This window comes from Heteronotia binoei, chromosome 8, assembly GCF_032191835.1.
Source record: "Heteronotia binoei isolate CCM8104 ecotype False Entrance Well chromosome 8, APGP_CSIRO_Hbin_v1, whole genome shotgun sequence".
Classification (NCBI taxonomy): domain Eukaryota; kingdom Metazoa; phylum Chordata; class Lepidosauria; order Squamata; family Gekkonidae; genus Heteronotia; species Heteronotia binoei.
In genome coordinates this window covers 75,739,384-75,761,493 of record NC_083230.1, presented here as the reverse complement: position 1 = coordinate 75,761,493, position 22,110 = coordinate 75,739,384, and the positions used below count along the sequence as shown (strand labels likewise).

The window sequence follows — 22,110 nt, the reverse complement described above, 5'->3', positions numbered from 1 at the left end:
GACCACAAGATCTTTGTTATTGCCCCCTCGTGCTCCTACCCGGTGGTATTGGGGGTGGGCTGGCTGGAGAAGCACGAACCCTTTATCCGGTGGAGAGCCCAGACAATCAGATTTCTGGACCCGCTGTGTAAGACCCATCTGTGGGACACGGTGTGGGGGCCGTGGGCTCCCGTGGCTAAAGAGAGGGCGTGCGTGTCGGTGGAGGAGGCACACCCCATTCCAAGTGCCTACCGCGACCTGATGGGGGTGTTTAGCGAGCAGGAAGCCAACCAGCTGCCCCCCCATCGGAGCACAGACTGTGCCATAGAACTGATTCCAGGGGAGAGCTTGCCCAAAGCCAAACTACCAGATGGGGTGGGCTGAGAAGAAGGAACTGCGCAAGTTCCTCGACCAAAACCTGGAGCGGGGATTCATTAGACCAGCCACAGCCACCCACGCCGCCCCCGTGCTGTTCCGCAAGAAAAAGGATGGCTCGCTTAGACTTTGCACAGATTTTTGCTGGATAAACGCGATTTCGATGTCCAACACCTACCCCATCCCCCTCATCCGGGACTTGTTGAACACGGTGTCCAGGGGGAAAATTTTTACCAAGTTGGACCTGAGAGACGCGTACTTCCGAGTGCGCATCAAGGAGGGGGATGAATGGAAGACGGCGTTTAACACCCCGATGGGCCAGTTCAAGTACCTGGTCATGCCGTTTGGGTTGCAGGGGGCACTGGGGGTGTTCATGAATTTCATAAATGATGTGCTCTGGAAATTTCTGTATAAGGGGGTGGTGGTGTACCTGGATGACATCATTATTTACTCACAAGACGAACAGTCCCATGTGAAACTGGTGAGGGAGGTGCTCAGCACCTTACTCGAGCACCAACTGTACGCTAAGCTATCCCAGTGTGAGTTTCACCAGACTGAACTAGACTGCTTGGGCTTCCTGGTGTTGGGGCAGGGGTTGGCCATGGATCCCGCTAAAGTACAGGCAGTGCTCGAGTGGGCCCCCCCGAGGACATGTAGACAGCTCCAATCTTTCCTCGGGTTCGCAAATTTCTACAGGGCGTTCATAGAGGGGTTCGCCCAGATCACCCTGTTCCTGACTGAGCTCCTAAAGACGAAAGGAAGGGGGCCGGAAGCCAAGCAGCCGGGAGCCCAGTTAAACTGGACTCCAAAGTGTCAGGCGGCCTTTGACCAGCTAAAACGCCTGTTCACTAGCGAACCGATACTAAGCCACCCTGACGAGCAGAGGGCCTTCGTGGTTCAATGCGACGCCTCCGACGTGGCCGTAGAAGCCATTCTCATGCAGAGGGACGGGGAAGGGAAACTACGGCCATGCGCTTATATCTCCCGAAAATTCTCGGATGACCAGAGGAATTGGTCAGTCTGGGACAAGGAGGCGTTCGCAGTCATGTTTGCCTTAAAAACCTGGAGGTCTTGGTTAGAAGGGGCCAAAGTGCCGTTCGAAGTGTGGACAGACCACAAAAATCTAGAAGCCCTGACGGGGAAAAGAAGACTGAGCGAGAAACAGATCCAGTGGGCGGGCTTCTTTTCCAAATTCGATTTCACCCTGAGGCACATCCCGGGGACAAGGAACTTCTTGGCCGACTCCCTCTCCCGCCTCCCGCAGCATGAGAGTCAGCGGGAAGAGGTGGTAGACTCTCTAATCTCACCCTCCCAAGTAGCGGCTATGGTCACCACCCGGTCTCAGAAAAGGAGGGAGCTGGAAGGGATCAGCCGTGAGCGGATCGCCACGGAAACCGAGCGGGAGGGAAAAGACCGGCCGGAAGGGGTGCTAAAGGGGAAGGATGGGCTCTGGTATAAGGGGGAGAAGCTGTACATCCCAGAGGGGCTCCGGAGGGAAATATTACAACTCTGCCACTCCTCCAAACTAGCTGGGCACTTTGGCTATGTGAAAACCCTGCATTTGGTCAACTGGCAGTTCTGGTGGCCGTCCCTGCGGAAGGACGTGTCTGAATTCATGACCAGCTGCCCTGTATGCATCGTGGCCAAACGGAGGGGGGGGAAACCGCCGGGGCTCCTACACCCAATAGAGACGGCCAAGCGGCCATGGTCGGTAGTGTCAATGGATTTCATAGTGGAGCTCCCCCCCTCCCGGGGAAAAACGGTAATTCTAGTGGTGGTGGACACATTCTCAAAGCAAGCCCACTTCATCCCGTGTGCTCAATTGCCCACAGCTAAAAAGTTGGCGGCCCTCTTCTTTGATCACGTGGTAAAACTACACTCGTTCCCTGATAAGGTCATTAGCGACTGCAGGCCGCAGTTCATTGCCACCTTCTGGCGGGAGTTTTGTAAATTGGTGGGTATGGAGCAGGGTCTGAGTTCAGCCTACCACCCCCAAACGGACGGACAGACGGAGAGGGTAAACGGGGTCCTAGAGCAGTACCTGAGGTGTTTTATAAATCAACGCCAGTCCGATTGGGTGGACCTCCTCCCCTTTGCAGAATATTGCTACAATAACAGTGCGCACAGCTCCACCAAAGCCTCTCCCTTCACCACAGTCTTTGGGTATGAGGGAAAACCAATCCCCCTCCTACCAGGCGGGGGGGAGTCAAGAGGTCCCCTCAGCCTTTGAACAGTGGTGGCAAGGTCCGAGTAAGAGTTGGCCATCCATCCAAGAAAACCTAGAGGCTGCCAAAGAGACTTATAAAAAGCAGTATGACAAGTCCCATGTCCCCGCCTGGGATTTCAAAGCCGGGGACTCTGTGTATCTATCAACCAAGAACCTACTTCTCTCTCAGCCATCCAGGAAACTGGCGTATAAGTTCGTGGGACCCTTTAGAATCAAAAGGGTTATCAACCCAGTGACTGTGGAATTAGATCTACCTCCTGCCTTTGGTAAAATACACCCTGTATTTCATTGCAGCCTGCTGTGTCGAGACCCTGGCTCTTCGGACTGGCATCCTCCACCACCAGGACCCCCTCCCATTCGGAAGGGGGAACAGGGCCTTTCAGGCCGCGAGGTCCAGGACTCTAAAAACCATTTGCCTCTCCCGCGGCCACTAGCGGTGGCGGGGGCTTAGGGGGGGCAGTATGTCAAGTCTGCTTCAACTCTGGTCAAGTCTGTATTCCATCTTTGGTTCAGGGGAAAGCATTCTGGGTAAAAGCCACACTGTATACCAATGCTGCTAGCTTGAGCTCTCCTTTCCCCCCTCCCTTCCTTTGTTATGTCGTTTTGCTTTGAAATGGGAATATGTGAAAGAGATTATGGTGCCTTCTCAGGCTGGGCACCGGGGGGAGGTTTCTCGCCCAAGGCCAACAGGCCTGAGAACAAATTTGTAACATCAATGTGTGAATGTGCCCTGCATAGTACCCCCTCCCTAAAGAATCCCTTTGAAGTATACCTTATATGATTACACTTTACTGTATGGTCTTTAGTCTTTCAATCTCTCTGAGTAATCGAGAACAATGATATCAATAAACTAGAAACTTTTTATCAAGAAGATCTCGTTATTGAATCAGCCGACTTGACAGTTAAGTCTGCTGAAGTCTACATTAGTTACTTAAGTAAAGAGGTTCACAGTAACCAGGAAGTAACTCAGAAATATTACCGTGATACTGATGCTAAAGTATTACACTAACATATAATAAAGGTATCTACCAGAACAGTATTAATGAGTTGTGAATCAATTTACTTAACTATTATTGTATCATGAATAAATTGTCCAAAAATCCTACAACAATGTCCCCATTTGTATAGTACTTCTCAAACAATGAAGATGGAGAAACTTAAAGAGGTAAGTAACAATCTCTTTAAATTTTCCTCTGTAATGTAGTAATGGAAGTCTGTATTCTCATATCCAAGAAGATCCTCCTTGATTATCAAAATGATGTGGCCTCTGAATCTTATCTTACCATCGTTTTGACATCTTAATTCGACTGCATTCTTCAGTAAATTAATAAGGTTACAATGCAACCTGTGGTGACTACAAAAATGCACAACATACATATGCTAAATTTGTAACACTCCATCTAGAATTAACATGTTCTAATTTGAATTTGACTATCCACTCGACTCCACACAGAGTTTCCAAGCTCTAACTGAGGCACCAATCCACAGTGCTAATCAACAACATTCCAGAATTTTGTTTGTTGGTCCAGCCTCACTTAGCCCAGTACTGTACATTGCAAACTTATTCATTGCATTCATTAACAGTACTAACAAGGCACAGTTGCCCTTCAGAACAATTAAAGGGAACACAGTACATGTATTAGAAGGAGCTATTCATCTGTGCTGAAGAACTTGCAGAAATCTTACAGAAAAGCCATAAATTCCAATGATTTATTGAGACCACAATTCCCTCTAAGCTGCTCTAGGAGGTGCTGGCGCACAGAATTTTATCAGGCAGCTCAGGCATTACTGCTTCAGCTCATTTTTCCCCATCCATTGGAAACGATGGGAGCACTTTCTTTTTGGGCCCATAGAATTGGACCCCCTGATCCAGTCTTTTTGAAAGTTGGGGAGATTTTTGAGGAGAAGCACCAGCAGCTGTACTGCAAATTTAATGACTGTACCTCAACAAACAGGGCCCTCCAGAGCCCCAGACACCCCCAGATCAATTCTCCATTATAGCCTATGGAGCCCATTATAGCCTATGGAGCTTCATAGGCTACACAGAAGCCAGAAAAAAACCCATGCCCTTTTATGCTTTTCAGTATGATTTGTAAGCGGCCTTGAGTCAAAGGGGAAATGGGGTATAAATATCTGAATACATAAGTAGTTTGAACAGGATGATAACATTTAAGCAACTTCCTGTTTGTTAGGTTAGGCAGGGTTCTGACATTGAGTGTTTCTCCTCTGTTACACTTGAGCTGTAATACTGGTTGACATATTTCGCTAAGAAAACCAAAGCAGACTGCAAGAATCCCTCTCCCCCACTGCCAAAGTGCTGGTATGTTTTCTGAGGCTCAGCAGAAGGCAGTGGTCTGAGGCAAGTTTTTTTTGCTCATGGGGTAGAATTTTGGCTCACACTATGGAGCTTGGAGAGAACACTGATTGAGACCATAGGGAACATACAATTTCAGCCTGAATACCCATTGCAGTTCCTTATGTACGAGCAGCTTATGTATATCGGGCCTTACAGAAGGGACAGTTCACATTTTTCCAAGGCTAAAAACCTAAAGTCATCAGGAGCATGTTCCATGTTGATAAAGTGTTGTATTCATCCTCACATGCTGTCAGGACCCGCATCACTGAACACAAATCATTTATCAGGAATAAAGTCACTGAGGCATCTCTTGTCCAATACCATACCGACATGGAACATACTCCTAGCAAAGATGAGTAGGTCCTTCTAATACATGTACCATGGTCCCTTTAATTCAAAATGACCCAAACTGATGAACACGACCTTTGTTCTGTTTGAGTGAAGGGCATAGTGTCTCCACATGTAAGGCCTGCCAACAGTTCACTCCTAAAGCTCATGGGGATAGGGTGTCAGAATGTAAGGAGAAAGCCATTAGAGCCTGCATCCAAGTCAGCCCTGGAGAAAGCTCCCAATTCCACATCTTTGAAATCAATGCATTTGGCTCCACCTCCTTGTTCAGTATCTCAGCGGATCTGATCTGTCACATTCCCCCTTGGGTTCATCATGCCCCTTCTGAGCCTCCAGCTAAGAAGATTAAAGGCAAGACAAAGGAAAAGCACAAACCAGCTGCAGAGCAGAACACTCCTATCTGCACTCCTGAGCCAGCACCAGCTTTGCAGAAGCCCTGGATCCCACCCCTGGGTCTGAGATCTTCACCTGTTTCTCTCTCTGATGGAAATGGACATATTGGCTTCCTACATGGTCAGGCTCCACGGTTCCATGGTCTTAGCCCCAACTGCCTGTGTGGTGGCCTTCCCATCCCTACATGATGTCTCGGGGATACTTGCAGGAATGGGGTGACAACTTCACAAGTCCTAGGGATGTGAGTTTGTATCATTAGCCTCATGGGGTGTCATTGTATCCACCTTCAGTGACCATCTCACACAGACCAAGTTCTCCTATTCCAGCAGTGAGAGGAGAAGACAGCTATTGAATCCAATGAATCTGACACAGCATTGGTTCCGAGCCCAGACAAGAGGGTAGACGAGCTATCTCCAAAGCTCCCACGAAGGATCTCAATGTTTGGAGATGATTCATATGTCCCAATCTCTTGAGAAAAAAGTCGATACCTTGGAGCACAATCCCAAAGATAAGATTCTGAGTTGCCTTTATTCTGAGTCTCTTGGGATTGTTGCTTTCCCAGTGTTGGAGGGCCTTGAGGACTTTATGCAAAAACTGGCAAAAACCTGCATCTCTGCAGCCTACCTCCAGAAGGGTAGAACATTTTTATAAGATCAAGAAGCAGCTATTTAATTATTTGACAACTCATCCTCTGCCATCCCCCTTGGTTACAGAGATGTAGTCAAATGACTATCAGGCACTGATTGGGAAGGGAGAAAACTGGCTGAAGGGAGAAAATTATACTCTTCAGCAGCTTTAGGTTTCAAAATTGCTGACTATAAAATCGTTATGGCTGGTTATCAGTTCTTCTTGCAGAAGAGGATTCTCCCATTTCTGGAACTCCTGCTGGAAGATAAGTGTCTCCTCATTAAAGTTCTGCATAAGGAGGTCATTAAACTTTTGAAGCAGCAAATAATGCAGGACAGAATTTGGCTGCATGGGCTATGGTAAGCTCTATTGTACTTAGGTGCCCTTTTGGCCTCATCAAATATGCTTTCCAATCCTTATGGAGATCTCCCTGGGCTAGTTCCTTCCCCTACCAAACCAACCAGATTTAATCAGCATCACCCAAGCGCTTCATCATTATCTGAACCACCTCAACATGACAGCTTGGAGGCTTGAGACAGAGAACTAATATGTTCTAAGGAAGTTAATGACATTCTCCTGCAATCATGCAATCCTAATGCCAGGAAATCCTCTATGTATCCTCAAGCACTTTACTATCCTTGTGCTTGATTTGGTCATGGTCTGAGTGGTATCAATGACCTGAAGCTGTGCTAAGTGGTGTTAACCAGCTGAAGTAGTACCAACTGCTGAACTGTGGCTTCTGGCTGTATTATTGTTGGAGTTATGATCCTCTGCTTTTATGTATTATGCTTATGAGATTTTAAATTTGTTGTATTTAATTGGATTTGTTTTATTTATTGTTATTGTAATGTTTTAAGCCACACTGAGCCCAGCTTGCGGGATAGGGCAGGGTATAAATCTCAGATTAAATGTATAAGTGGAGGCAGTTTTTCCTCTGGTGTAGTGACAAGGACGTTTCACTGGATGGTGCCCCTTTGCAGGTCATATTTGATTATTACACCTGAAAGCTTAGGGCCTAGTGTTTTCTTCTTCACCTGGCTGCTGTACCTTGCTGTCACAAAAGAATTGAGGATCAGTTTTTTCCCATCATTTGTCTAAGAGGTTTCTTAAAGGATTAGGTAATCTCTGCCCACCCAGAGATCCTTTAGTGCCCCAATGTTCTCTATCTGTTCTATTAGCACATTTAATGCTCAGGCCTTTTGAACTCCTTTCTGCCTGTTCTTTGGCAGAACTTTCTATGAAGGTGTGTTTCTTAGCTGTTACCTGAGCCAGGAGGATGAGTGAACTAACAGCTCTTCAGATACATCCCCATTTTTTAAGTTCTTTCATGAAAAGGTAACCCTATGCGCTAGTCTTAGGTTTTTTCCTAAAGTAGTTTCTAGGTTTCATTTATCCCAAGATACTGTTTTGCCCATATTTTTTTCCTGCACCAAGCTCTGAGAATGAGCACTCGTTGCATTCTTTAGATGTTAGGAGCGCATTATTATTTTACCTCAAAGAACCCTGGAGTTTCACAGAGATAGAATCCTGTTTGTTTTAGTGGCCCTAAGAGAGGTAGGAGAACATCATCTCAGATCTTATCCTGATGGATTGTCAGGATCAATACGGAGTGTTATAAGGCCAGATTGCCATGCCCATATTCCACTAGGGCAATGACTTCTTCCACAGCTTTCCTGGATGGAGTGCCTATGATGTAACTCTGCAGAGCTGTCACCTGGTCGTCAGCAGACACATTTGTACATCACTATGCTTTGGATCTGCAGGTGAAACATGAGGCTCAAGTGGGCAAGACAGTTTTTCATTTCTTGTTTGAGGGAGGAGAGTGTAGCCCACTGCCTGGTTAGTAGCTTGCTAGGATCCCCACATGGGACTGCACAGAAGATCAGTGATGAAAACAAAGTTGCATTTACCTGTAACTTGTTCATTGAGTATCTTCTGTGCAAGCACACAAACCCTCTCTCCTGCCCACTTAATGCTCTGGCTTTGGCAGTGCTAGAGGTACTGAGGGTAAGGGGGTTCTGCTGCACAGAATCATGTGGTCCCTGGACAGGAACAAGCTTCTGACTCCAGCACACAGTGCCTCCTGGAGGCTTTTAGCTGTAAAGACCTATCCAGTGACAGCCCGTTCATGTGAACCTGCACAGAAGATATTCAATGAACAATAGTTAGTGCAACTTTGTCTTTTGATGTCCCCAACGGTCATATACTAAAAAATTCAGCACCTTTGGAAATTATATTTAGTGTCTTTCTTCAGAAGTGTTTGGTAGCAATACTGTTTTCCAGGTGTGTTTTCATCCAAGCAGAGCACTGATATATTGTGCAAATGAATTTCAGCTAACATATTACTATTCACACATACTTTTGTAAATGAAAGCATTGTCTGCTGCCATATTGTCCAGCCTGCTAGTTGAGATCCTCTTCCTAAAGCCCTGATCTCTATCCTCCACATGGAAAGGCTGTTTCTGTGTCGGGACCCCACTTTTCGCATGCCCTTTCCCTTGAGGCTGGCCTGGCACCTACTTTCCTTTTGGCATCAGGCCAAAACATTTCACTTTACTTAAGCTTTTAACTAAGGGGTTCTGTCTTTCTAAGCAATTTTATAGTCTGATTTTAGCCTCAGTATGCTGATGACACCCAGCTCTATCTGCTTATGGACGGCCGGCCCGCCTGCGCCCCAGAAAATCTGGACCGGGCGTTACAGGCAGTGGCTAGGTGGCTTAGGCTGAGTGGGCTGAAGCTGAACCCGGCGAAGACAGAGGTCCTTTGCTTAGGTCGCTGCGGCCCAGGAAGGGAACTCCCCCTGCCAGTTTTTGACGGCGCTCCATTAACAGCGTCGGGCAGGGTTAAGAGCCTGGGGGTGCTGTTGGAGCCTTCATTGACGATGGAGGCTCAGATAGCAGCCACTGCCAAGTCCGCTTTTTTTCATCTTAGGCGGGCGAGGCAGTTGGCCCCCTTCCTGGAACGTGACGACCTGGCAACAGTGATTCATGCTACGGTCACCTCGAGGCTGGACTACTGTAATGCCCTCTACATGGGGCTACCCCTGTGCCGAACCCGGAAACTGCAGTTGGTGCAGAACGCTGCTGCCCGGCTGTTATTAGGGCTCCCAAGATGGGAGCACATTCGACCGGGGCTCCAGGGTCTGCACTGGCTGCCAGTAATATTCCGAGTCCGGTACAAGGTGTTGGTTATGACCTTTAAAGCCCTATATGGCCTAGGACCTGCCTACCTTAGGGACCGTCTCTTCCCACACGTTCCCCAGAGAGTACTACATTCAGGTTCACAAAACCTGTTGGTAGTCCCCGGGCCAAAGGAGGCCCGCCTAAAATCCACCAGGGATCGGGCCTACTCAATAACGGCACCTTATTGGTGGAACCAGCTGCCGGAAGAGGTGTGGGCCCTGCGGGATCTAGGGCAATTCCGCAGGGCCTGTAAGACAGTCCTCTTCCGGCAGGCCTATGATATTAACTGACAATGTAAAATATCCTGGATGAAAAAATGTATCTATAGGCCGCCGGTTTTTATTCTATCTTGTTTTTACTAAATTATGGTTTAATGGTATTTTAATTGTTTAAACTGAAATTGTTTTAATTATTGTGTTGTAAGCCGCCCTGAGACACCTAGGTGAGAAGGGCGGGGTATAAATCTTAATATAAATAAATAAATAAATAAGCTCTTTTTTTACAACATTTTCGTTTCTGCCATTTTATGTGCTTTTATGCTGTGGCTTCCTTTTATTGGCAGTTTTTATTGGTACATTTTTATTATTGACTTGTATTGTTGTGAGCTGCCTCAGATGGGTATAGAGAGGTGACATATAGATTTTGTAAGTAAATAATAGTGCAATTATGTTGTTTTTTTGCAGTTCTGACACTTCAGACTCCAATGAGCCTACAGTTAAATTAGAAAGCCAGGTATGTTATCAGTGGATTAAATCTCTTGGTTGTTTCTGGGTTTTTTGTTTTGTTTTAACTTGGAAGGTGTTTCCCTGACAGAAATGTAAAAAAAAATTCAATTTTTAGAAATAAATAGTTGTAATATTTTAAAATGGTCTTTATTGCACTCAGTATTTTTGGAGTCAAATGTCTCTTTTGCTCTTTGGCAGAGGATTATGGGGTTGTAGAGCTGCTTCATATCTTGAGATGGGTGCCGTATGCTTTTTAAGTTTTAAACCTCCCACCCTGTGCATATTGCTTAGGACAAAAATTGAAGGACCCTCAATGACTGCAAAGCCCATAATACAATAATTAGCTACAGATAAAATATCCAGGGGGGGATTGATATGTGATTGCAATAAATAAAGTTTGATTGATTGTTTTTTACACATTACCAGTTTATTTTGCAGATCCATGCAATGGAATTAATAATTTGAAGGTTTAATGTTTAATATGCGTTAAATAATTTGATTCTGATACGTGTTCTTGCTCAGATAGATTGGACACTGTGGTTCAGGAAGCCAAGGGGGATCACAAGGTTGCCAGATGGAGACCCTAAGAAGTCTCCTGTACTTGCCAGCATTTGCATTACAAAATTTATCATTCTTTTTTTATGGGAGTAACCACACCTGATAAAATTCTCCCTCTTCTGACATTTTTAAATGTCACGGTGCTTCCTTGGGGTCTGGACCCACACAAGCAATGAAGGCCAAGAAAGACTGTTTGAACCTCTTGGGCAGTCAAATGCTGGGCCATGGTACTTTGGGCATGCTCCCTCAGTAGGGCACCACAGAACAACATGGTGAACAACAAATGACAGCACCAGACTGTCTACCTTCTCACACAGCAACAACAGTTCTGTCTTCTAAGTGATTGTGTTGTCACCACTACTGAATGAAACAATCATTCTGTTCTTGCCTTGCTTCCTATTCCTATTCATGCAGTAACATCTTTTTGATTGCTGACAGATCCAAGGTTCAGTGTTGGCTGTATTTAGACACAACATGTCCACCATTAGTGGCTAATAGTAAGTCAGTCACAGACACAATTCACTCTAGATTTTCTAGACAAAAAATACATCTAAAAGCCCCTCTGTTTACCATGGAACTAAGCCATACAAAACATGTTACTTATGCTGAAAATGGTAGCATTCCCCCCTCACTCTGTGATACAACTTACAGGGGCAGTCTTCATGATTCTGGGGTCCTGGGCAAAAGTCCAGTATGGGGCCTCTGAGTCACTGCCACCATAACTCCCTGGCAGCCACTGCAAGCCTGTTCCCAGGGCCCATATGGGTTGGGCATGAATACCAGCAGGATCCTGCTGTTCTTCTTTTTCCTCCTCCTTCAGGGGACTAGGCATGGCCCAGCATGGAGCCCATTGCAGCTACCCCTGTTGCCAATTGGTCAAGGCTGTCCCAGACAACTTACACAGCAAAATATGGAGCAGGAGAAATAGAAATGTACAATGTAGTGATGTCAAGTCTCAGGGGAAGTTTTATGAAACATAGGGAGGATGATGGAAGCAAGTTGTATGTCCTGTGACATTTTGTTCCTCTCTTAATTTGTTTCAATTTATTGAGATCTAGATTTTATTTTTTTAAGTTTTCAGTAAAAACTAAATTGTGAAAATCTTAAAGTCAGCTATAGGCCTTTGTTTGTTTTGGGCTAGGTAAAATCAAGAAAGAAGTGTCTAAAAACAAAGAAGGATAGGATTTCCTTTCTGGAATCATCAGGAAAAAGACTTTCCAAACAATCGCATGAAGTAATGGTATATCATTTTTTCCCTAAGAGTCTGATATTCACTATCCTGGCTAGTATTTCTGTGTTATGCATACCGTTGACAAGAAATTAGTTGGGTTAATATGCATTGTTGTAACTTCAGGGTTATTTATAAGCTTTTCAAGATACATTTGTTACTTTGCAACTAATGTGAAAATGTACCAAAACCAATGTTATTTGTTTAAATGTTTATATCCTGCTCGTCTCCCATGGTGGGGTCTTAGAGAGGCTTACATATAGAATGCATGCACAGACAAATACAATTTAAACAAAAATATACAAGCAGGCACTTGGTACACTCCTCAGCAGTTGTCCTGGGCAAGAATGCTTCATCCAGCATTCACAAAGGGCCATAAGCTAAGAGATAAAGGCTTGTGTTCCTAGAAAGCTTAGCTAGAGCTGGGGTGGCCAACAGTAGCTCTCCAGATGTTTTTTGCCTACAACTCCCATCAGCCCCAACCAGCATGGCTAATGGCTGGGACTGATGGGAGTTGTAAGCAGAAAAAACATCTGGAGAGCTACTGTTGGCCACCTCACTGCTAGAGGAAGAGGAGCAGATGCTCAGCCACAAGTTTTGTTTATGTGGTGGATTTAAAGTCCCTTGTTACTTGGCTTCCAAGGTTTTCTGTATTGGGAGATCAGGTGACCAGGCCTTGGGCTCGAGCATTCCCCTTTCCTCCACCGAAGATAGTTGTAGATGGTAATTTTATTGGTCCATAGTAGATTTGAGTCCAGTAGCACCTTAAAGACCAACAAGATTTTCAGGGTATGAGCTTTTGAGAGTCAAAGCTTCCTTCGTCAGATACCTTTCCTTTACCGTGTCTCCTTGTCATAATTGAAATTACAGACTGACCCAGGGAAACCCTGCAGTTATTTGAATAGGGCATATTCATGACCTAGAAAGAATACATCCTGTGTGGTTAATTCTTTTTGTGAAAATAGAAAAAAGTATCAAAATTTGGCAGATTCCAGTACAGTCTAAAAAGATCTTGCGTACAAGTCGAACCTTTCACTATAATAATTCCCCTTATACCTGCCTTTCTTTCTACTCAGAGTGAAGCCAAAAAACCTGAAGATTCTTCTCAAAGAATGTCCAAGAACCATGAACAGCTAATCAAAAATGTAAAGATTTTTGAAATATTATTAGAAGTAGACGTCTGTAATTAGTGGAACTGGCTCATACAGATGCACAATTAATAGGTTTAGAGCAAAGCTGGAGTCCAGTGGCACATAAAAGCTCACTTTGAATAAAACTTTGTTGGTCCTAGAGGTGCTACTGGACTCCAACTTTGTTTTGTTCCTTCAGATCAACATGGCTGCCCACCTGGATCCAGTTTGAGGGCAAAAATTGTTTAGCCAGATCTTCTGTTTCTGTTTTCCTCCCCCTCACATCACCCCAGGATTCTCATTTTGAAGTGACTGTTTTTCCAAATGTTGGACTTCTTTTTTTTTAATAGAAAAAAGCTCTTTAAATGTTTTGTGATTGAATTCCTCTGTCAGCATTCAGATAAGTAAATGGTGTTGACAAAAAATATATTGTTTGCAACTCTGCTGCAATAAAAGCCTTTTCTTACTATGAATAATTGTAACTAATCTATATAATCCATAAGTGTGCCCAGTGGGGATGCAGAATGCTCATCTGCAATACTGTTGTCATCTAGACATCACTGAAGTGGCTCGATGTATCATTTGAGGCAGGTGGAGATGTACAGCCACATGCAGGTCTCAGGCTTGCAGTTAGCATCTGTAAAAATTTGGAATTAGATTGATCTAACCTTTTATTGTGGATTTCCTCCTGCTCTACTGCTCTGCCTACATGAAAGGTAAATAAGTGTTACACATTTCTCTTTCTTTCCAGGCTCAGGTTTTTCAGAAATTAAAATTGATAGAACTGAAAAAAATACAAGAAGAAAATAAAATTACCAAGTATGAAATTACCAACCCACGTTTGGAGTCTTTTCCCAGAACTCCCAGTGCTGATAAGGTTTGGCAGTCTCCTTAATAGAATAAATTGTGCAACATAATTAGACAATCATGTCAGTGTCCATTTCTTTCTCTTTTTGTATACTGCTGTGTGTGGGACAACCATAGGCAGTGCTGAGCTTATAGATTTAGAAAAGCTATATTGAGAACAGTGCACTGTAGTTAATAAACTATTTGATAATGGGATTTGTTGATCAGAAAGACATCTGTGCTTCATAATATTTTTGAAAAAATACTGAAATACATAAGTATTGTGGATTTAATTCTGGGTGTAACAATCTTATTTTCAGTAGCTGCTCATAGTTGGGCATTCTCTGTCGTGGCCCCCACCCTGTGGAATGACCTGCCTGCCAAAGTTAAGAAGGCTCACGCACTACTGTCATTCTGTAGAATGTAAAACAATGGAATTGTTCATGAGGGCTTTTTTATTAAGGGAATTTTTTGTACGTTTGATGTTCATGGAAATTTTCTGTGTAGTTATTGTTGTATGTACTGCTGATGCTTTATTGTATTGTTATTTTATTAGTTTTTGTAATCCTTCTTGACTTTGTGTGAGAAAGGTAGAGTATAAAGAAGTCAGTAAATAAATATCTGTAACTCTTCTCATATTATCACTATACCATGGTGCCTGACTAACTAAAGCTAATGTATTTGTATCTAATGCATCCCAAATCTAGAATAATGTGTGCTACCAAAAAGCACCATTGTTGTAGGGATCTGATGTTTCAGAGTGGTGTGTAGAATAGTTCAGTGATTGCTGAAGGCTCTGAGAACCCTGCCTCATAATACCTTTTTAGGTTCTGAGCATGTTCTTTGAGCATTGTTCAGCCTACACTGACTGTCCTCATCTCTTGTAAATGATGACAGAAAAATTGAGGGACTAGCACAGGCTGTGTTGTTTGCACTGCATGATCAACTTTTGTTACAGGAGTGGCCCCCAGACAAAAAGTATCTGCCTTTTTTTAGGAAAGCTTTACACACTTCTGGGAATGTGATACCGAAGAATTTAGGAAGCTGCACAAAGACAGCATCTGCACCAATTCCTTCCACTCCAGTCTGAAAGGAACCTGGAGGAGTTGTTATGAGGTAAGGCAAAATGCTGTTGTTTGAGACAAGAAAGCATCAATGTTTCTCTTGGACTGACAGAAGCAGAGAGCAAATTTTCATGCACAGTCCCCAGCTTTAGTGTCATGTACAACATTTTTGCTGTGCTCAGTAAACTTCCCCTTATTTTTGTTTGATAACTTTTGAGGATTTCAGCGCATGAAAGAACTGTAAAGAACAAGGTACTGTAATCTTATAACAAATGCATTGTTTATATGAGAGAAGCTCGAAATCCACTCCCTAGAACCTGTAACTTTTCTATAAGGGCTGAGCTATTCCCCTACACAATATGCTGGAGAGTTGTTCCCAGTCAAGTGTCTGTCTGTTTCTGGTTATAGCTAGGCTTCATAGACCACTGACCTGACTTTTGAAGCAAGATAGCTTTGTAAATCCTTGATGCTTGTATGTATAAAACAACATCATCGTTACCTCTGTAAATCACTTTTATTACCATAGTTAATTTTCAGTTGTGGCTAATAATTACAGTGAGTATATTTTTCCCTCTGTTATTTAGCAGAGATTATCTGAACATGAGAGAAGGCCCATGTTAGGACCAGGGCTTTTTTCTGGAAGAAAAGAGGTTCTGGAGCTCTCAAGAGGAAAATTAAGGAGAAACACATGGGTGCTCCTCATAAACTTTTTAAACATTGTTTGAGAATTTTATTTCCATGAAAAGGTTCCAGAACTCCATTCCGCCACATTCCCGCAGGAAAAAAGTCCTGGTTAGGATGTAAAATTGGGCCAGTTTGGTGTAGTGGTTAAGTGTGCGGACTCTTATCTGGGAGAACCGGGTTTGATTCCCCTCTCCTCCACATACACCAGCTGATGTGACCTTGGGTCAGCCATAGCTCTCATAGGAGTTGTCCTTGAAAAGGCAACTGCTGTTAGAGCTCTCTCAGCCTCACCTACCTCACAGGGTAGATAAGGGAGATTGTAATGGCTCTGAGATTCAGAGTATAGGGTGGGATATAAATCCAATATCTTCTTCTTCTGCTGCTGCTTGTCTCTCCTGTGGTGTACTGCTGCTTGCAAAACTGTATCTGAACCACTGGACTGAAGAAGAGTGGGCTTTCAAATGGGCTTTTGCATTTACCTTTTGGGGTTTGAATTGTGGCATACAAAACTTACGACATTGAATTGCAGCATACAAAACTTATGACTCCACCCTGGAAGATCTGTCCATGGCATTGCAAGCTGTGGTGGGGTGGCTCAGACTGAAAAGACTAAAATTAAATCCAACGAAGACAGAGGTCCTGTATCTGAGTTGCCGCGGTTCGGGACCGGAGGTCCATATACTGACCTTTGATGGAGCACAGCTCACACTGGCGCCCAAGTTTGGTGTAGTGGTTAAGTGTGCGGACTCTTATCTGGGAGAACCGGGTTTGATTCCTCACTTGCACCTGCTGGAATGGCCTTGGGTCAGCCATAGCTCTGGCAGAAGTTGTCCTTGAAAGGGCAGCTGCTGTGAGAGCCCTCTCCAGCCCCACCCACCTCACAGGGTGTCTGTTGTGGGGGAGGAAGGTAAAGGAGATTGTGAGCCACTCTGAGACTCTTCGGAGTGGGGGGTGGGATATAAATCCAATATCTTCTTCTTCTTCTTCTTCAAGGTTAAAAGCTTAGGGATGCTGTTGGATCCCTCTCTAACAATGGAGGCCCAAGTAGCGGCCATTGTCAAATCAGCCTTTTACCATCTGTGGATAGCAAGGCAGTTGGTCACTTTCTTGAATGCGACGACTTGGCAACAGTGATCCATGCCATGGTCACCTCGAGATTGGATTACTGTAATGCCTTCTACATGGGGCTGCCCTTGTCCCAAATCTGGCGATTTCAGCTAGTGCAGAACGCCGCAGCCAGGCTGCTAATGCATTCTTATAACAAAGAAATATGTAAATGAGGAAGTAATAATGCACTGTCTTTGTTTTTGTTTTGTTTTTTTCCAGTCAAAGTACTTAGCAAAGTTTCAGGAAATATTTAAGGAAACTGATTCCATCGTAAAAAGTGAGTCTCTTGCAATGTCCTTCAGTTCTCAACCAGGTACAAAATGGCATGGGCATTACCTTGTAACCTTTGGAGGGAAAAAATCACACAGAAGCTATATGGGCAGAAATTTAAAAATAGCTTGATGTAGTCTCAATTTTGTAACCATGGTTAGGATGTGATGGATGTGCTACAGCCCTCTTTTCTTCTGTTTTCCATCATTTACTTTATACTATGATATAGTGTTAGTTATAGTTTCAGGTTGATAGTAGTGTTAGGACAAAATTTGAGTTCATTAGCACCTTACAGACCAATCAGTTTTTGCATGGTATCAGCTGTCATGTCAAAGCTCACTTTGTCAGTATGAATTGTAGTGTTGCTTGAGCTCCTGCTGATTTGGCTCATATTCTGCTCTAGAAACTGTTGTCTGAAAAGTGTACAAACCAGATCTATAGTAAGTCTTGTTGTTTGGTGTCTGTCTAAATACATGGGTTGGATTTAGCCAGCTTTTTCACTCTGTCTCACCCAATTCTGCTTCCAACTACAACCCCTGTCCTACATGGCTTTTGTAGAGCCAGTTAGGTGTGGTGGTTAAATGTTCGGACTCTTATCTGGGAGAATCAGATTTGATTTCCCACTCCTCCACTTGCACCTGCTGGAATGGCCTTGGGTCAGCCATAGCTCTGGCAGAGGTTGTCCTTGGAAGGGCAGCTGCTGTGAGAGTCCTCTCAGCCCCACCCACTTCACAGGGTATCTGTTGTGGGGGAGGAAGACAAAGGAGATTGTGAGCCGCTCTGAGACTTTGAGATTCGGAGTGGAGGGTGGGATATAAATCTAATATCATCTTCTTGTCCATGCAGGCCCCATCATCCTCAGTATAGCCTTTTTGGGTGGTCAGAGGGGACCCCTCCTACTCCCCCTTTTTCCACCAGTGGAAAAGTTTTTTGGATCCAACTAATTGTTATAAACATTAGTTACTGTTGATCTGTTTAGATCAACAGCTTTGCATATTGGCAAGAAAGGGACAACTGGGTGATCCATATATTTTAATCACATGATCCAACTTTGACCCTGGGGGAGATTGATAATTCCTTTACTGAGCAAATATCAAATTATAACAAAATGAAATTTAGTATGCACAGGTACTGTGCTGCTCCAGAGCAGTTCAACACATTACTTGAGTCTTGTGGTGACACATCCATTTATAACTCTGCAACAAAAAATGCTAGAGATTTTTTTTTTTTTTTAAAGCTGAGAACCTTAAGGACAGTTGCCTTCAGCCTCATAATATAGTTTATCCTCTTGTGAACTTCACCTTCTAAGTAGGCTGTGGCCTAAGAAAGCAACATTCAAACTAATATAAAACAGCTGATTTCTAAAATGCCAAATCATATATTGTAATACTAGATATTTATAAATATATGTAACCTGTAAGAATGGTAAAGACTGGCTGTGATGTAGAGGATAGAATGACTGGGGAGATCTGAGTACAAATCCCTACTCAGTTATGAAACTTTCTCCAAACCACAGAACTTCCAGGCTTTACTAACTATTCTGCTTCCTACCTGTTTCAACCAGTAGCTCTCCCCCTCCAGCTGTGGCCTGTTATTCCCACTTCCGCTGGCTACATCCATTTCCTGTCTCCCTTAGCTTACTCCTGAGGAGAGCTCCTTTACTTCACAAGGAACTGATACTGGCTGTCAGTCCCTTGATCTCATTCTTAACTATCCTTGCAGGCTCACCTTGCTCTTCTCTTTGCCCCACACTTGGACTGCACCCTCACTTCCTCTCTTCTCCCCTAGGATTAGATCATTCCATGGTGTGCCAGTGGCCAAGGCTAAATTAACCTTCCTTATATTGAACTTGATATGAGAATAAGTTGGGATATCCCTATGCATATCTTCTCAGTCGTTTTTTAGAAAGGGAGAAGATGCAGAAATTAAAAATAAATATGTATTTTTCCTCTAATAGTTAATATTCTTGTTTAATCTTACTTACAATATAGTTAAGCATCAATAAGTAAGTAGTAAGGGCTCTTTCATATAAAGCCTTTGACACTTTTCCAGATTCTGTGCCAGATGAGCCAGCTAAATACACAGTCCAGTATCTCAGTCATTATTTTCCTGAACAGGGATTAAGTAAGTAACTCACTATAAATCATGTTTGTGCTTTATGCATACAAATTATATATATTATTACAGTAACATGTCGTATAGTTCAACAAACTTCAGCTTATTTATGTTTTTGGAAAAGTGGTTGCAGGAAATGGGGGTGTTTTTAGAAAAACAAAGCAACTAAGAACTTCATCAGAGAGCCAGTTTGGTGTAGTGGTTAAGTGTGCAGACTCTTATCTGGGAGAACCAGGTTTGATTCCCCACTCCTCCACTTGCACCTGCTAGCATGGCCTTGGGTCAGCCATAGCTCTGGCAGAGGTTGTCCTTGAAAGGACAGCTGCTGTGAGAGCCCTCTCCAGCCCCACCCACCTCACAGGGTGTCTGTTATGGGGGAGGAAGGTAAAGAAGATTGTGAGCTGCTCTGAGACTCTTTGGAGTGCAGGGCGGCATATAAATCCAATATATTCTTCTTCTTCTTTGTTTTGAACCCAACATCTCCTGTTCTTTACATTCTATTTATTTAAGTGTGTTCAACTATGAAATTGTTGGGCATACAGGATGGGCTAATGGGAATGAGTATTAGAGCATAGGACCCAAGCTTAGGGTTGCCAGCCCCCTAGTAGGAGCATCAAGCCCCCACCTTCACAGGCTCTTGCGTACCACTGGCCAACTGGGGGACATCTCACCTCCAACTGACCTTTTCAGGCCACTTCCAGTTTTGGGTCTACTTCCGGTTTCAAGCCTACTTCCAGTTGGGAGTGTCACTCTATTTTTTCTGGGCAAAACTCTATGGTTTGAAGCCAAATTCACCAAAGAGTTTTATCCAAAGCCCAGAAGTTGGCCCAAAACTGGAAGTAGGCCTGAAAACGCCCAGCATCATTTGTGGTCTTCCAGAAGGACATCAGGAGACTCCCACTGGCCAGGTAAGTTAACCTGACAACCCTACCCAAGCTGCTCCAATGAAAAATATATTCATGGGTTGTGTTTTGTCTAGCTCTTTATCACAGCTTGACAAAAGATTGTAGTATTGTGTACCCAGTTCTGGTCATTGTTTCACAACAGATATTGGCTGGAATGGCCTATCCCAACCTTTGAAGCACATCATCTCCCAGAGACTTTTCCTGCCTCCTGCCATCCTGAATCAGATGTGCACCATACAAAGAAGAAATGGAGCACTTGCTGGCTGTCGGCTTCCTAGAGTAGAAAATCTGGGGAGAGAGACAAGGACTCAACAAAGAAGTAAATAATTCATTATTGGGAAGGAGGTAGACGGATGTATGTCCATATACTATACATATGCACACTTTTCATATGAATGCTATCTCCCATTAAAAATACGGATATATAAATTTACAGTTGGGTCCTTTCCTTTCCATTTTTAGTAATCTGTTTTAGGATTTCCTATCTCCAAAAGTCATTGTCTCAATCTGATATTGAAAACTTCTTGTTGAGTGATACAAATTTGTATGGTTAGTTATCACATTGACACGTATTCACCTCTTCCTTCTAAAATCTCAGGAAGGTATATACGTGATTATCATATTTTATCCTTGCAAAGCAGCCACCCAAAAAGCAGCTAGTCTTGTTCTCTTATGGCAAGAATATTTCAAGACAGTTGTCACTTATACACTGGGCTTGGCTTAGATGCTATTGGGTAGTAGGTTTTTCCCCATATTAGCTCCCCCCACCCCCGGCATCACAAAGTTTTTATGGACTGCCCAGATTTTCCCCATCATTCCTGTGATATTTCCCAAACTTGGAGTTATGTTTATGAAAGATCTTAGCAAAGCTGGTAAAAGGTAAAGGTTGTCCCCTGTGCAAGCACCAGTCGTTTCCAACTCTGGGGTGACATTGCTTTCACAACGTTTTCATGGCAGACTTATTACAGGGTGGTTTGCCATTGCCTTCTCCAGTCATTTACATTTTTCCCCCCAGCAAGCTGGGTACTCATTTTACCGACCTCGGAAGGATGGAAGCCTGAGTCAACCTTGAGCCAGCTACCGGAACCCAGCTTCCGCTGGGATCGAACTCAAGTCAAGAGCAGAGCTTAGGACTGAGCAAAGCTGGAATGACACACATATGGACAGGAAAGTCTGGATCTTTGTGATCCAGTCCACATCAGCATTATTTTTGCCATCCTGGTTTCTTACAGTGGACATTCTCCTTGGTCCCCTCCTCAGTTTCTGATTTAAAAATAACAGCTAAAAAGTTCCAGGTGACAAAGGGAGAAATGGTTGCTACCAAGGAACTGGGGCAGGAAAATGCCAAGAGACCTACCATATGGAAGCCTCATTGCTGTTGTGCTATAGCAGTAGCTGTAGCAGCAATGGGACAACTGACCAAGTACAAATTAAAAGCTTCCTTTCAGGATTTAATTTGCACTACATATCACAAGTTCCCAACACAGGAACTTGTTTTACATTCAGTCCTCAGCCCCCCAAAATATAGTTTATCTTTTAGTTATGTAAGAGTGTTCTATCCATCTTTCTTATTTAAAAAAATCAAAATTGCTAACTATGTAAAAAAAAAAAAAGTAGTGCTATGACTGTTAAACAATGGCTGTTTTCCCACTTACCTTACCCCGGGGCGACGTCCCTCTTCACCGTGCTGCGTCTGCGCGGATTTCGCACAAACTGCTGCGCAGCAGCAGGAAGAGCCGCGTAGTCCCGGGGCTTTTGCGTCGCAAATGTAAACTGCTTTTTGGCGGTTTACATTTGCGACGCAAAATCCCCGGGACTACGCGGCTGTTCCTGGTGCTGCGCAGCAGTTTGTGCGAAATCCGCGCAGATGCAGCGCGGTGAAGAGGGATGTCGCTCCGGGGTAAGGTAAGTGGGAAAACGGCCAATATAAAGTTATACAGGTGAAAGCAACAACAAAACCTTAAAGTTTTAAAATTAGTCAGATACTAGAA

The 22,110-nt window shown here is 43.9% G+C and overlaps 1 protein-coding gene across 1 annotated transcript in view; it reads left to right on the top strand.

Annotated features, from left to right (window-relative positions):
- Positions 1–20,455, top strand: part of AGBL3 (AGBL carboxypeptidase 3) — a 56,717-nt gene extending 36,262 nt beyond the window's left edge. The window contains exons 12-19 of the mRNA XM_060245274.1: positions 10,171–10,219; positions 11,912–12,010; positions 13,075–13,143; positions 13,880–14,005; positions 14,971–15,090; positions 17,049–17,106; positions 19,152–19,223; positions 20,262–20,455. Of these exons, the coding sequence (XP_060101257.1) occupies positions 10,171–10,219; positions 11,912–12,010; positions 13,075–13,143; positions 13,880–14,005; positions 14,971–15,090; positions 17,049–17,106; positions 19,152–19,223; positions 20,262–20,446 (778 nt within the window). The 3' untranslated portion in view covers positions 20,447–20,455. The remainder of the gene's footprint in view (positions 1–10,170; positions 10,220–11,911; positions 12,011–13,074; positions 13,144–13,879; positions 14,006–14,970; positions 15,091–17,048; positions 17,107–19,151; positions 19,224–20,261) is intronic.
- The last annotated feature ends 1,655 nt before the right edge of the window (positions 20,456–22,110 follow it).